Source organism: Cnephaeus nilssonii (genome assembly GCF_951640355.1).
Source record: "Cnephaeus nilssonii genome assembly, chromosome: 17".
NCBI classification, from domain to species: domain Eukaryota; kingdom Metazoa; phylum Chordata; class Mammalia; order Chiroptera; family Vespertilionidae; genus Cnephaeus; species Cnephaeus nilssonii.
Genome location: NC_137088.1, coordinates 51,302,152 through 51,317,354, shown reverse-complemented (window position 1 = coordinate 51,317,354; position 15,203 = coordinate 51,302,152). Strand labels below are relative to the sequence as shown.

At 46.0% G+C, this 15,203-nt stretch overlaps 1 protein-coding gene across 2 annotated transcripts in view; it reads left to right on the top strand.

The window, feature by feature from the left end:
• The window catches only part of ADAMTS9 (ADAM metallopeptidase with thrombospondin type 1 motif 9), a 166,014-nt gene that overhangs the window by 47,383 nt on the left and 103,428 nt on the right, over window positions 1–15,203 (top strand). For both annotated transcript variants that reach the window (XM_079795238.1, XM_079795237.1), the window contains exons 12-16: window positions 3,285–3,430; window positions 11,076–11,257; window positions 11,352–11,488; window positions 12,868–12,985; window positions 13,237–13,332. In XM_079795238.1, the coding sequence (XP_079651364.1) occupies window positions 3,285–3,430; window positions 11,076–11,257; window positions 11,352–11,488; window positions 12,868–12,985; window positions 13,237–13,332 (679 nt within the window). The remainder of the gene's footprint in view (window positions 1–3,284; window positions 3,431–11,075; window positions 11,258–11,351; window positions 11,489–12,867; window positions 12,986–13,236; window positions 13,333–15,203) is intronic.

The following is a 15,203-nucleotide window of genomic DNA, read 5'->3' as shown; positions in this document are numbered from 1 at the left end:
TTGCCTGGAAAAATAGACTATCTTGGTACATATTTGCCAAAGAGCCATGATTTCCAGCCTCTGTCACCTGAGGCAGTCCCCTGATCCTCTGAGGCTCTTCCTGTCCTTTGAATACTTTGTCCATGGTCATATCAGTAAGACATGTTTCATTTGTAGACCAGTTTTCAATTAGAAGCTTCCTTTTTTAAAGGGGCCATGTTAGGGCATTTGCATGCAGTGCTGAATGGTAGCACTCTGGCAAAGCAACACCTGTGTCCTCATTTTGCTCTGAAGTTTATTGTTTGTTCTTCTATGGAAGTAGCGTCTATGCAGGGGTCCTCAAACTTTTTAAACAGGGGGCCAGTTCACTGTCCCTCAGACCGTTGGAGGGCCGGACTATAGTTTAAAAAAAACTATGAACAAATTCCTATGCACACTGCACATATCTTATTTTGAAGTAAAAAAAACAAAACGGCAAAAACACCCGCATGTGGCCTGCGGGCCGTAGTTTGAGGACGCCTGGTCTATAGAATAGAGAGAGCAACAGACTGAAGATAGTGTCAAGAGGAGAAAAACTGTATATCCAGGCAATTTCTTATTAAACTCCATGAATCGTCATAGGAACTTTTTCCTTACTTTGTAGAATTTATAAACTGTATCTAGCACCAAGACTCGAAGGCTGAATTTGGGCAATAGCTATGACCTCAATTATATATTAATTAGAAATCTTGTTCAGGTCAGACCCAATTATCGTAGTGTAAGCAAACTGCATCATTTTTATTTTTTTTCTGACACACACAAAAAACTAGTCCCCACTGAAACAGGCTATGGAGCTGTTGTGGCAGCTCCACAAAATCATCAGAGACACAGGCTCCTAATTACTTTCCACTCCACTATCGTATGCAAATGGTCTTCATCCTCAACGTCACAAGATAGCTGCTGCAGCTCCAGCCATCAAGTCTGAGTTCCAGGCAGAATGAAGCCAAAGGGCCAGGAACAAAGGGGCAAAGAACCTTCCCAGAATCTCACCCAATGAATCCTGCTAACATCTCTTTGACCACTCTTATCTGTTCAAGAATCTGGGGGTATACAGAGTCGGTACCAAGGATGAAAGGGAGAATGGATATCAAGTAGACAACTTAGATTTACCAAACCATTTCATTAATTTGCTTGTATTTTAAATTTCACTCTTTATTTAGATGTCAGAATGGCCCCGTTTGCTCACAATGGAGAGACAGGCAGCATGTGTCACAGCTAGGGTTGCACTCTTGAGTCGGATGGTCTAATGGTTAGGCTCTGCCTCTTACTGAGGTCTGGCCTCAACCCCTTTGTGCCTTCGCTTCCTTTTCTGTAGAAATGGGGTAACTAACAGTACTACTTCGTAGTGTGCTGTGAGAGTTAAGTAAGTTAATGTGTAAGTTAGGTAAGTTAATAATGCTTAGAACGGGGCCTGACAAATATTAAGTGCAAATGTTTGCCATTATTTTTGCTAACTCTATTTAAGTCTGGTCCCGATATGCTCAGCTGTGTAGTAGGTGCTTAGATGCACTTTCACCTGTGACACTCCAAGACAACTTTGGTCGCTTTTCATCTGTGGAAGCAGAATTCAGTGACTCCCCGGATGGCACAGCGCTGTTTGTGGGAACTAGACTTGTGCCTCCTACACCTGTCCCTGCACTGTCCCGACTGGCAGCCACTAGCCACGTGCGACTGGTGAGCACGTGAAATGTCAGTCTGAACCGAGATGTGCTTAAGTGAAAAGACACACCAGGTGTTGAGACCTAGATAGACAAAAGGATTTAAAAACTCACTCATAATTTTGTGTTGATTATACATATAGAAACAATAATGTTTCGGATATTTTGCGCTAAATAAGAGATATTAAAATTAATTTCCTTTTTCTTTTTGTTTTAATGTGGCTTCCTGGAACTGTTAGATTTGCTTAAATATGTGACTCAAGTCACATTCTCCTTGGGGAGTGGCGCTCTAGACCAGCGGTCGCCAACCTTTTGAACCTCACGGGCCACCAGGGATCCGCGGACCACCGGTTGGCGACCGCTGCCTAGACAGCTGCCGCTCTCGTTTATCTCTAGTGCGTGTGTTCCCAGAATGTTCAAGACCAGGGTAGAGACTCATGGGAAGTGACTGCAGGGGTGTTGTGGGCACCTCTGCCTCTGCCCACATGCCTTGGGTACCGAGTTGCCCAAGATTCTTTGGATGCAGAACCTTTTAGGCCTCAGCCAAACAGCCCAGGGAGAGGGACGTGTCCTCAGATACTCAGAGAGGTGACTTACGAGGGAGAAGACGCAGCAGAATAGACAGTTTAATTACACTCTTAAATAATCGTTCACCAAGTCTTTCCTGGGACCGCCATTTAGACTGGGACCTTCTCCTGCCTCTCTTTTGCCCACTTTCCCTGAATATGAACCCCCACCCCCACCCCCCGGCCTTCATGGCTCCAGGCCTGTCCCCTCCCTGTGGATAAGTCACCCTCGCTCTGCGTGGAGACCTGAGTGAGCTGCGGGGCATCACCCTCCTGCCGCCTGGGCCGCCACTCTCCCTTTGTCCCCAGCTCAGTGACCTCGGCTTTGTGTCAGGCCTCACACCGGCCATGGCAGAGGTCCCGAGATGGCCTTCTGGGCCTCCCTGTCCTGCTGAGGACTTTTGTGTTTTGTTTTGTTGTAAACACCATGGCCTCCTTCCAGCTCGGGGCTGGAGAACGTGAAACCATTAGTAACAAAAAAGCAATAAAGCTCAGGGCTCTCTGTGATGTGTCCATTTGCTTTAGTGTGTCCTTGTGCCTTGGTGGAGTGACGATATAGGAATCCTGGAACTAGCTTTTGTTCTTTCCTGTTTCATTAAAAAATGGGTTTTCAAACCCACGGGAAGCAGTAAAGCATTGCATTTTAACAGGCTCGCAACATCGCTGGGCCTTGTTAATGGAGATTTGCTCTGCAAATCCAGTAACTCCTTTTGGCTCTGTCTCCAGCCAGTCTGCCCATTTCCACTCCTTACTTCTCCACGGCGACTCACTGAGCTCCCCGAAGCTGGCCACCCTGACCAGCCTGGAGCCCACCACTTGTCGGCCAGTTTTATTCAAGCAAGTTGTAAATGAAGACTCAGCCTAAAATCAATCAGTAGGAGATTAAGATCCCTACAGTGTCCATTACTCACACAGCTGATGGCATTGCAGCCTTCCCCACCAGCACCTGGCAGTCCGTTAGAACAGGGTGTGTTGGAAGGACAGCGGGTCCTGCAATGTCTCAGCACCGAGCTCTCCCTCATTGTTCCCTTATTAAATACAGCACTGCAAGTTTGGATTTTGTGTTCCCAAAGAAATGGAGGCCCCCGTGATTGATGGATCCTGGGGAAGTTGGACTCAGTTTGGAACCTGCTCAAGAACGTGTGGAGGGGGCGTCCGCATCGCTGTCCGGGAGTGCAACAGACCAGAGTAAGTCCCAGAACTCCTCCCTGTTACTGCCGGGATAGCATGAGCGAAAAATGCCTCAGGGTAATCTTTTAGCTGGGGGCAGACGAAGAGCTCTTTCCAAATTAAGAGAGTGGGTGGACTTGTAGGGCTGCCAAAAGGAATGTTTATTATTTCCTCCAATGCTCCTTTATTATTAAAAGTTTTCTCTACCCAACAGTAGATGCGTTTGTGTGGCTTGGCCTGTTGAACAACTCTGACAGGCAGGCATAGCTCACTGCCCCCCCGAGCTTGCACGCTACTATAGTAAACAGATAAATTTTTCCTGCGGAAACAAACAAACTGGCCATTTGCATCCAGATTATAGAGAAATGCACCCTTTCTAGTGAGCGTCTGAAATGCTGGGAAGGGTACCCAGACCCCCAAGGCAGCATCAGCAGATCCAATGGATCTGGAACCCCAAGCCAGGAATTACTTTTTGAATCAATCGGGTTGTTTCACAGGTGAGACAACCTGAGCATTTACAGAGTGGGAGTGCCCTGCTCTTCAGGATAACCTTCGTGTGACCAGCCCGGACTTGTTAGGACTTGCATGGTCAAATAAAGTCAGTGGGGTTTTTCTCAGCACCTATCCTGGCATGTGTTTGTTATCCTGTGTTTGCTGGGAGGCTGTTAGCCAGCAGGTTTTAAAAATTGCTCTCTTCGTTGTGAGGAATGACATCCAATTTTGTGTGGCTAGGAGGTGTATCAAATTTAAAGGAATAGAGGATAATACAGGATATTATTGCCACTGAACCTATATAGGTGGGGACACCAAGAGGTCTTCACAGATTCGGCATAGTTTCTAGATGTATAAAGCAACAACCATTTTTTAAGAGCCAGCTGCTTTGGGATAATGTAAAATGATGCGCCCAGCTGCACTCATTTAGTTGTAACAGCCTGCACACAGGAGCGCAGGTGGGTTGCAGAGAGAAGCAGGCAGGTACAGTAGCAGAGTGGGCTGGCTCAGTAAAACAGGGTTGCATTGCAGAGCGGTGGAGACCAAGTGCTGATTGGCAGGAAAAGGGCCTGCTATTGACAAAGCTTCCAGATTTTTTACCAGAAAAATCTGAGTTGTGTGAACCAGAAAACAACATAGTATAGGTCACTGTTGCAAGCCCTGTAAATACTCTGTAGCACAAATCACAGATGATGATCGATTTATTTTAATATATTTTTGTTCACAGCCCAACATTGAGTTCACGTCCACATATTAGTAGTCTCTATAGAAGACAACTATAGAGCTATGAGATATAGGCTCTGGTTTATAAAACTAACACTGTAGCTATGTATATGAGCTAATAAACATTAGATTTGCCCATATTTAGTATTTGTTTTTAAATAATGGTATAAAATAGTACATGCTTTTAAAAAATGTAAATACAGCCAATACCGGTTTGGCTCAGTGGATAGAGCATCGGCCTGCGGACTCCAGGATCCCAGGTTCGATTCCGGTCAAGGGCATGTACCTTGGTTGCGGGCACATCCCCAGTAGGGGGTGTGCAAGAGGCAGCTGATCGATGTTTCTCTCTCATCGATGTTTCTGACTCTCTATCCCTCTTTCTTCCTCTGTAGAAAATCAATAAAATATATTTTAAAAAATAAATAAATAAATAAAAAATGTAAATACAAAAGTATATGATATAAAAATTCCTATCATTGTTATTTCTAACCCCCAGCTATCCCCACAATAACTGCCAAAAACAATTTTATGTATTGTATGAAATAAGCATTATACAAAATAAAGATCACACTATATAGTGTTCTACAACTTGCTTTTTAAAATCAAATATATAGCTATTTTCACTGTTGAAATTTTAAAATAAAACATTTAAAGCTAACAGCAAATAGGAATTTTTAAAAACTAAAAACTAGTGGGTGGTTACAGTGACCCAAATTATTATTATAGTAAGCTATATTATTACGAGGGTATGGGTGTTGCAAATAGTAGGCACTTTTGAAATTTTGACTCAAGAATATTGTATTCAAACGAAATGTTTGTTTTTTCTTTTTTTTTAAGCATCAGGGAAGTTCTAGAAGTGCTGTGGAAGGGAGAGAGAGATGCATCCCTGCAGAACTGGCCTGGGCCAGACACAGTCACCCGCGGGAAGGTCCCCGCGGGAAAGGATCTTGAGCTTCAAGGTGAAGCGAAGATCCTCACATTCAGAAGTGAGGCCATCAGTGAGAGGCCCTTGTTCTTGCTGTTTGCCCCCGGGGTTTTACCCGGAGGCAGTCTGCCTAGCCCAGTGGCCACAGGGACACCACTTCATTAGGATGCCCGGGGCTGAGGAAGGAGACTGCCTCTGAAGCGAGGTCCCAGTGAACCCGCGAGTCAGTTTGACCAGAGAAGGGGGCACAGAACAGCGAAATCAGATCCAAACCTCAGTTCAAAAGCTTGTTCAGAGACATTGGCTGAGCGGATGGTTCATTAGGGACCATAGAAGCGGTTGCTGCCCTGATCCTCAGTCTGAGGGGGGCGGTCCCCCCCGGAGAACCCCCTTTCCTCAGTGCCAGGAGCCCTGAGAGTTCAATGTTGAGCTCCAACTTCAGAATTCAAGGTTGTCTCTATTAAGAGCACTGGATTGCTTTTAATTTTTCACAGTATCCATGTGATTCAAGAATGCATTTATTTAGCATCCAGACACATGATGCTGGATGTTTTTATTTTGAAAGAATAAAAGCTGAAAAAGAAAAGTGGCCTTGCTATGCACATGGGTTGTGCCACGCCCACGAGAAAGCTGTATAAACCCTATGCTTTCTGATTTTAGTCCAAAATCGTGGCCTCAGTTTGTATACAGTGGTCCAGATTTGCCGTCATGACAATGGAGCCCTAATATTTTGTCTTTAAATGCTTTATTTATTGTTCTTCTATTTTTGACCCATGTCCTATAGGTAAAAGGAGCATTTGTTCTGGTTCCCATTTGCATCTGTTGTCCTGGAGATGTTTAATAGCTCCCTTTTTTCTCTCAAAGTGCCCTGGATTGGACAATTAATTATATGGTCACCCAATCCATGAGAAATACATAATAGGGCAAAAATTTAAATCAGAACCACCAGATTCTAACTTAGAGTCTCACAACAAGACCAGCAATGGAACCAGAAGAGGCATGGTCAGGCCAGTGGGCCCACACTTGTTATTTTGGGCTCTCAGTTCGGCCCCGAGCTTCCTGGTGACTGGAAGAAACGATTTATAGAATTGTTAACGTCCATCAAAATAAAAAATCAAGCCAGTTCTTTAGGAAAGGCAAAGTATTTCCCTCCTCTAGTGCTTCTGTTTTGCTTTTAAATTCCAAGGTAGGTTAAATTTAATAACGATAAACACATTGATTTAAGAAAAGACAAGGTTGTGAACTGGATATTTCTTATATAGGCTTTCACCATAGCAACTGCTGATGAGATCTTACATACAAGAGAGTAGATATATATGCCTATTTTGTCTAAGAAAACCAGTCTTTCATTTGGCTGTAAAAAAAACTGCAGCAAAGCTCTTTGAGGCACTGAGTTGGATGAACTTATTTAAAAATGTCCAGAATTAGCTACTGTGGGAGGGCCATGGACCAATGAGTTAGTATCCAGTCCCAGAGGCTGCCCCTCTTGGCAGGATCCTCAGTGATGACTAGTACTGCTTCCTGGCTCGTCCAGTCTAATCCCTGAATAGCTTTTCAGCATCCTCTGCAGTTGGTCATTTAACTCCTTCTAAAAACCCCTCCAAACTTAGGAAATACACTACCTTCAGGGGCTGCTGTTGTATTATTAGAAATTTCTGCCTTGTGTTGACCCTAATCTGCCTGCCCTAAGTCTTTGTAAGTACACATAGAAGTCAAGATTTCTGTTTAAAGCCATTTGCAGACTAAAGGTTGGCTTCCCTTGATGGTAGAATGCACCTGTGATGATCCTTGGCAAATGCCTTCATCTTTGGCCATGCAGCATTGCAAATTTCCTTTGTGTGTATGAATAAGCATGGTTGTGTAATATGTGCTGGAAGGGAAGATTCAGTGTGGCTGTGCGGAATATAGTTACTTTCATAGTAATTAATATAACAATTTCCTTAAGTCCTTTTCATCCCTATTTGACATGCAATATTTTTAAAGGATCTTAATGGTTGGAAAATGTGGTTAATATTTTTTCAAGTTGCATTTCCTATAATTTTCAGTATTTTCCTACATGGAAAAAAGTACGCCTACCCAGCTAAATTACTAAAGTGTAAAATGAAATTTTCCGTGCTGAAAGGTAAGTTAAGTTGGCTAAAGCCGCCTTCCCCATTATACGATAAATGCAAAGCAGGCCAGGATCGAATTGGCTGGGATATAAGATAAGCCATATATTTCAAAAGGGCAAATTTACGCTTATTAATCAAATATCATCTGCCTTTATTATAAAAAGCAAATTAGATCAGAGGATGAGTTTTGATATGAAAAGAGTCCTATTTCAAGAGAGGAGGCCTAGCAGTGAGGCCGGATGATGAGTGAATGGTCAGGGAGATGGGGTTGGTCTCAGCCAGCACATCTCACCTAATTGTCATGTGACCTTGACAGTATGCTTAACATTTCTGAGCCCATTTCTCACAGAGTTTCAGACACCAGAATGCCACTGCCCACTTCAGAGTGTGTCCCTGCACACTCAAAAGAATAGCTCAGGGCCAGCACACTCTTTTCATAAACGAATACTTTTTCTGTAAAACATTTCATAAGTATTTTAGACTTTGAGGATTTTAGTGGCTGTGTTCCAATAAAACTTTATTTATGAACACTGAAATTTGAATTTTATGTGTATCCAATTTTTAAAAGTTTTTAAACTATTCTAAAAAAAAAAAACAAAAACAAAAACAAAAAAACCCTACATTATTTTCTCGCTGGCTATGTAAAAAACAGGTAATAGGCCAGATTTTGGCCCATATGCTGTCGTTCATAGACCCTTGTAATAGCTCAGCATTTATTGTGTGGCAGGCCTCGCTCAAGTGCTTTGAATGAATTCACTCAGTTAACCCTCCCTCAGCCGATGAAGCAGACATTAGCATCATCTCCCTGTTACAGGAGGGGAGCAGGCTTAGCCTAAGATTGCTCTTTTATTAAGAGGCCAGGCTGGGATTCAAACCCTCTGTTTGAAGGGTCCGACTTTATAACCTCAAAAACATGGCCTCTCACATAGAGTGTTTCCTATAAGTTGTTTATAAAAATGTCATTTATAGCCCAGCCAGCATGTCTCAATGGTTGAGCATCGACCTATGAACCAGATCATGGTTCAATTCCCAGTCAGGGCACATACCCAGGTTACAGGCTTCATCCCCAGTGTGGGGTGTGCAAGAGGCAGCCAATCAACAATTTTCTCTCATCATTGATGTTTCTACCTCTTTCTCTCTCTCCCTTCCTTTCTGAAATCAATGAAGATATATTTTTTAAAATGTCATTTATAAAAATACATCACTAAATGCAATTTGCTGTTTGATAGTAGTCACAGCAAGCAAAGGTAGAAGGTGTCACCATCTGCAGGGAAGCCACCTACAAGTATTAACTCTTTGCAGCCCAAAGAACTCTTTGCATTTGGTTAGTTGCAAGAGTCAGCTAAGACTCATTAGGTAACAGAACCCCTTCCCCCAAAAAAGATCAACTTTTAAATTTATTTTCAAAGAGAAAGGGATGTGAATTATTTTCAGGCAACAAATAAACGATCCATCCACCAGAGTTAGTTGGGGCATTTAAAACGGTTCACAAAGATCATTTCAATTTGAGGGAAAGTAGAAGGGGCTCCTCCTTGTAGCACATCTAAAACAAGTTTCACCTGCACAGCTACGTGGGCCTGAGCTATCATTCATGTGTAACCTGACATTGTATGTGTGAGACTTGGGTGCCTTTGTATTGAGCGAAGAGCTTGGTATCCAGGAAACCTAGGCTGTATCTCTAAAGGGCATCAAAAGAGAAAAAGAAAAGATTCCAGGCCATAGCTCCAGATCATGTAGCAGAAAGAGCACAGAGCAAGAACCTGGGAAACGTGACCTCTACTCCTGTCTCTGGTCTCTTATGAGCTGTGTGACCTTGGGCAAAGTACTTAACTTCTCTGAACCTCCCCTTGCATGGTATTAAAGTACCTCTGCCTTTCTCTTGGGCAAAGCATGCCTGCGTTTTGGCTAGTCAAATGCACAGTGCAGATTAAAAGCTTGTGGATTTAACTGTGTTTGATGGGAAAACAATCAGACAGATACTGCGGGGTTATGTGTCATTTCACATATCTAGATGCAGTCTTCTTCATGATAACTATTCATAACAAGCTTTACATGTGCAGGACAGAGCTCAGAGAGGCCAGGGGACTTACACAAAAGTCCTCAGCTGTAACTGCAAAGCCCACGCTCTTACCTTCCTCCACAATCTTTGATTGGGGGACTACGGTGACAGTGTCCCGGCCAGGTGGCTCTGCCTGAGGCGCGGGCACGCTACAGGAGCACCGCATCCTGCCTCAGGAGGCAAGCCACGTTGTAGCTCGGATTTGGCTCTCAAACACGCAAGCTGCTGACCTGGATCGGTTAGGTTGGGAGTGCTCACATGCACCTCACAGTAGTTAACCTTCCAGGCGTCCACTGTGCGCAGACGTTAGAGAAGGAGAGAACTGAAGTGTGGGGAGACTAAGAGCGGTCGCTTGGCGAGGATGCTGCCAAGAGCGGAGCCCAGAGCAACTCCTACCTGCTCCTCTGGGCTGCCTCTCTGGGCTTGGATACATTTCCCATTCCTCCAGGGCCTGGTTTAACAAAAAACACTTCTTAGGGTCCCAATCACTCTGAAAGCTTCATTCCGCAGAAGAGAGGCGGGGAGGTTAGAGAGGTGTCCTAGGGTGGCAGAGAAGTCTGAGCTGTACCAGCCCTGGGTGGGTGAGCCAGACTGCCTGTGACTCTGATCTTCCAGTTTCCATGATGAATTTGGCAGGCTGCTGACTGCTGGGGGACGTGTTGTATAATTTACTCTCCGGTCACATCTGGAAAGGACATGCACGGGTTGCATGCAGAGATTAAATGTGCACTGTGATGCTTTGTAAGCCAGACTCCATACTCTTGTCCCGCAAAAGGCAATGGAGCCAGTGGGCTCCTGCTTCTGCTATTAAGTTAGTGGAAATACAGACACATTCATTCCCTTTCTCCCATCTTATTTGTAAAACAAACAAATACAGTGGTTATTCGTGGGAAGAGAGGATGGAGGGCATGAATGGGGGTGGGATACAAAGGTTTAGGATGGTTTTCCAGGAGAATGTCAGCAGGAGAGGCAGACAGGCAGCATTCTAACCACTCATCTGTACCTTTCACCTTCTACCTTTTTGAAATCTAAGGACTGACTGACTGGGAGAAAGAGGCGAGAAAATGGGCTAATCGATTCCAGGCTTGGAATCTCATACTTTAAGTTATACACTCTCATACTTTACCCTCAAAACAGCCTTATCAAATAGATGGGCAGGCTGAGGCTCGAGGTTAAGTGACTTGCCCAAGGTTAGACGGTTAATGGTGTGGAAGGCAGAATGCAAACACAGATTTCAGAGCTCTGGCCCTGTTCCCTGTCACCGGCCACTTCAAATGGCCTTCCCTAGAAGACCGGAAGCCACAGGTGAGAGAAATACCTTATAAACAGCGTGTGTTCTTCCCTTTTGCTCAGGCCAAAAAACGGTGGAAAGTACTGTACCGGGCGTAGGATGAAATTTAGGTCTTGCAACGCAGAGCCATGTCCCAAGCAGAAGCGCGACTTCCGAGAGGAGCAGTGTGCTCAGTTTGACGGGAAGCACTTCAACATCAACGGGATCCTTCCGACCGTGCGCTGGGTGCCCAAGTACAGCGGAAGTGAGTGCGTGGTGGTCCGGGGGCCCAGGGCGATCTGGGGGCCCAGGGTGGTCCCGGCACAAGGCGCACTGCGCTCACTGCGTGTCTCCTCTAGTTCTGCTGAAGGACCGGTGCAAGCTGTTCTGCAGGGTGGCAACGAGCACAGCCTACTACCAGCTCAAAGACCGAGTGGTGGACGGCACCCCGTGTGGCCAGGACACCAGCGATATCTGTGTCCAAGGCCTCTGCCGGGTAAGTCCCAGCTGGTGTTTCCGTCACCGCGTTGTCCTGCTACCAAGCTGTGGTCTGTGGCTTTCTTGACAGAGTAGCAGCCGCTAATACCTGTGCACTGTCTCCGGGCAGTGGTTCTCCAAGTGGGGTCCCCAGAGCAGCATCAACACCCCTTGAACCTGCTGCCATGGATTTTTCTTGATATTCTCAGCCTCTTGGGCCTGCACAGAGCCTCCCTATGAAGGTTCATTGCAAGTTTCCCCGCACACACCTTCACTGTAACCTCAGTGCGAGGGTGAAACCCAAATGCTCCCTGGCAGCAGTTTCCAGATTGACTAGCTCTGCGCCAGGATGCTCTCGTGAGGAAGGGCTGGCCTCACTCAGATTCCTCTTTCTGACTGTAAGCAGGATAGCTGCCGCCTGAGGCACACCGTCATTTACTCTTTGAAGGGAAATGAGACGCTCTGGCCGATGGTAAAGCATCAGAGCAGTGATTTCTCAGGGGCTGATCCCATCTCACTGCGCTCACCCATCACAGATCGTCCCTAGCACAGCAAGGCTAGATGGCCTGTGGGTCCACGGCAGATTGGATTCCTAATCGGAGGGTCCGACTGCATGAGCCCCTGAGGGCACCACCCACGCCCTGCTCCCGGCTGACAGTGCGCGTCCCCCTTGTCAGCGTATTTTGCAGCAGCGCCGGAGTTCCTCCCTGAAGACTGGTTCCTACAAAGGACCCAGATGGGCAGGAATGTGAGTGCCACCCCCCAGGTTTCGGGGTCGCACTGGTGTCCTCAGAGCTCAGGCTTCAATGCCGCTTTGCATTGAGACCAACATCCGGGAGGCCAGTGGGAGCCACAGGCCTTCAACTGGGGTCTGCAGCCATCGCGGGCCTGCGCGCATCGGCAATATTGAAACAGGCGGTTTCACATCAAGTGCATTTTCCAGCTGGTCTTGGACAACTGGGAAGTGTCAGCACTGGGCGCCTGTTTCTGCGTGACGTGACGGCGGTGGCCGCAGTGAGCAGTGCTGCCCCCTTAAGATAGGACGGGAGCTCTTTAATTGGATACCGCCCTCACTGCTCCCTTTCCCAGTCCCAAGTGGGTCTTTCATTTACTCATTTTATTTGTGGGCTAGTGCTCCTCAAACTCGAATCTGTAGATGCCACACCTAAGGAGCTTGTGAACACGCCAGGAGATCTCCCCGAGTCAGCAGATCTGAGGGTGCTCGAGGATCTGCACATCCCACAGGCTCGGGGTGCCCCCGGCTGCTGGCCCCGACCACATTTTCCATAGCAAGTCTGACTTCATTTTGAATGTCCAGCATGCAAAGAAACACATCACGTGTTGTTTCATCATCTTTGTAGTAATTACCACTTATTTCAAGTGTTTTCTTTTTAAAAGCAAGCTGGATGCGATCATGTTTTAAACTCAAAAGCCCGGAGAGATAAGTGCGGGGTGTGCGGTGGCGATAATTCTTCATGCAAAACAGTGGAAGGAACATGTATAGCAGTGCATTATGGTAAGACTCTGTTCCTAACTCCCATGAGAAGGAAAGTGGTCACGGTTTAGAAATTGCTCACCGTGTGTAATATGTAAAAAGTAATAGTGTCAAGCGTAAAATCAGTCTTGTGAAGGCACGTTACCCATCTGGCTAGAAGGCACCGAGTGAGTGAGAGTGATAGTGTGTTCCTTTGTTGCCCACTTTTTATTCCAGGCTTAGAGAAATGAGCCATGCTATGGAATACTGAACTTCTGCCCAATTCTTTTCAGGCTATAATCTCGTGGTCCGGATTCCGGCGGGTGCCACCAGCATCTATGTGCAGCAGGAGAGTGAGTCAGGAAAACTGGAGGACGATAACTACTTAGGTGAGATGGGTGGCCCTGGCGTTGGCAGCAATTCTCGTTTTCTGGAGCAGTTGGTGGACACTTCCCTCCTTGCGTTGCACGTGGAGAGTTTTCAGGTGGCATGTATTTTCACAAAAGAAGTTGGTCTTGAAATTCACCAATTTTATTTCTCCCACATGTATAGACGCTCAGAGTATTGATGTAAGAGTCATGCAGCTATATCAGTCGATATTGAGGGATTTACTCTGTATCTTAGAAAATAGAAAGGCCCTAAATAAAAAATTTTAAAGCATTTTTTAAATTGATTTGAGAGAGGGGAAGTGAGAGAGAGAGAGAAACATCGATCGGTTGCCTCCTATAAGTGTCCCTACTGGGGATCAAACCCAAAACCTAGGTATGTGCCCTGATGGAGAATCGAACCCACCACCTTTTGGTGTATGGGATGATGCTCCAACCAACTGACCCACACTGGCCTGAGCCCTACATCAAATTTTGAAAGTACTTGTCTTGTAAGTTTAGCATAAAATCATTGCTCTTTGAGTCTTTTTTCAAAAAAATCTGTCCTGTGAGTAACTGACTTGCAAATGTTTTATTAGAGGTATTACCTGACTTTATGTTTATGTTCTCAACTCTAACCAAGAGTGGACTTACTCAGTATTTGCTTACAGCTGGTCATTCCAAAAGGTTCGATAGTGGCAGTATTTTTCTCATGTCATGACTAGGCCCGTCTGGTTACTTTACCGATGCTTCATCCTTCTCTCCCCAACTCAGGCACGTGATTAGTTCATACCTATTCCTTATGTTGAAACCATAGCACCCCGACAACCTTGTGTTCATTTTCAACAGTCTGCTCAGGCGAGTCCCACTTCCATTTATCATTCCGAAAACTGAAGTAAGTGATGATGAAATTTGCCAACCATTTTTAATGAAAGGAAGGACATGGGGAGAGAGGCCATGACTGAGAGGACCCGGCTGGTCACCTGGCCCCACCATACCCCTGCCCGTGAGAAGCAGCGTGCCAGCACTGCACTCAGATCCGGGGAGATCGGGCAGTCCTGCGGGCAGTCAGGTTAAAAGAAATGAGTGTGCTAATGGACTTTCTCCTATACTGCCCAGACAGGAACCCTGTTTGTCCATCTGAATACGGCCTCTGTGGGAGGCTTCCTCCAAACACTCGCCATATGAGTATTAGTTGAATCAGGCCAGTACCTGTGTCTATATTTTGGAATGTCTGCATGGAATCCTTCCTAAGATAGACAGTGACCCTTTAGTCAAGCAGGCTGCGATGTTGAGAATAGGCAGCAGGGGAGGGTACAGGGCAGAAGCAGGAAGACTGGTTGGGGAGTTCCTGCAATAATCCAGGCGGTGCTGGTGGCTTGGCCCCAAGTGGGGCAGCAGAGGCGAGGCACGTGGTAGAACTCTGGGGATCTTGTGAAGCCAGAGGCATCGTGGTGTGTTGATGGACTGAATGTGGCCTGTGAGAGAGAGGGGGGCGGGGCTTCAGGGTTTGGACCTGAGCAACTGAGGGGAGGAAGTGCCATCAACTGAGAGCAAACGCTTGTTTCTTCCTTCCCCCAGGAGCACGAGGTTTTAAGGTCAGAGGCCGTGCCGTTATATCTTTAGCTCCTGATACAAAGCCTACACACGAAATAGGTACATGATTGCGGAGTTGGGAACAACCATGGCTCATGCTGTCTTTACAGAATGCCCACTGTGTGCCCCTGGGGGGTGGGGTTACCATGGAAATAGACAGACTCGCCCCTTTTTTTTTTTTTTTTAATATATTTTATTGATTTTTTACAGAGAGGAAGGGAGAGGCATAGAGAGTTAGAAACATCGATGAGAGAGAAACATCGATCAGCTGCCTCTTGCACACCCCCTACTGGGGATGT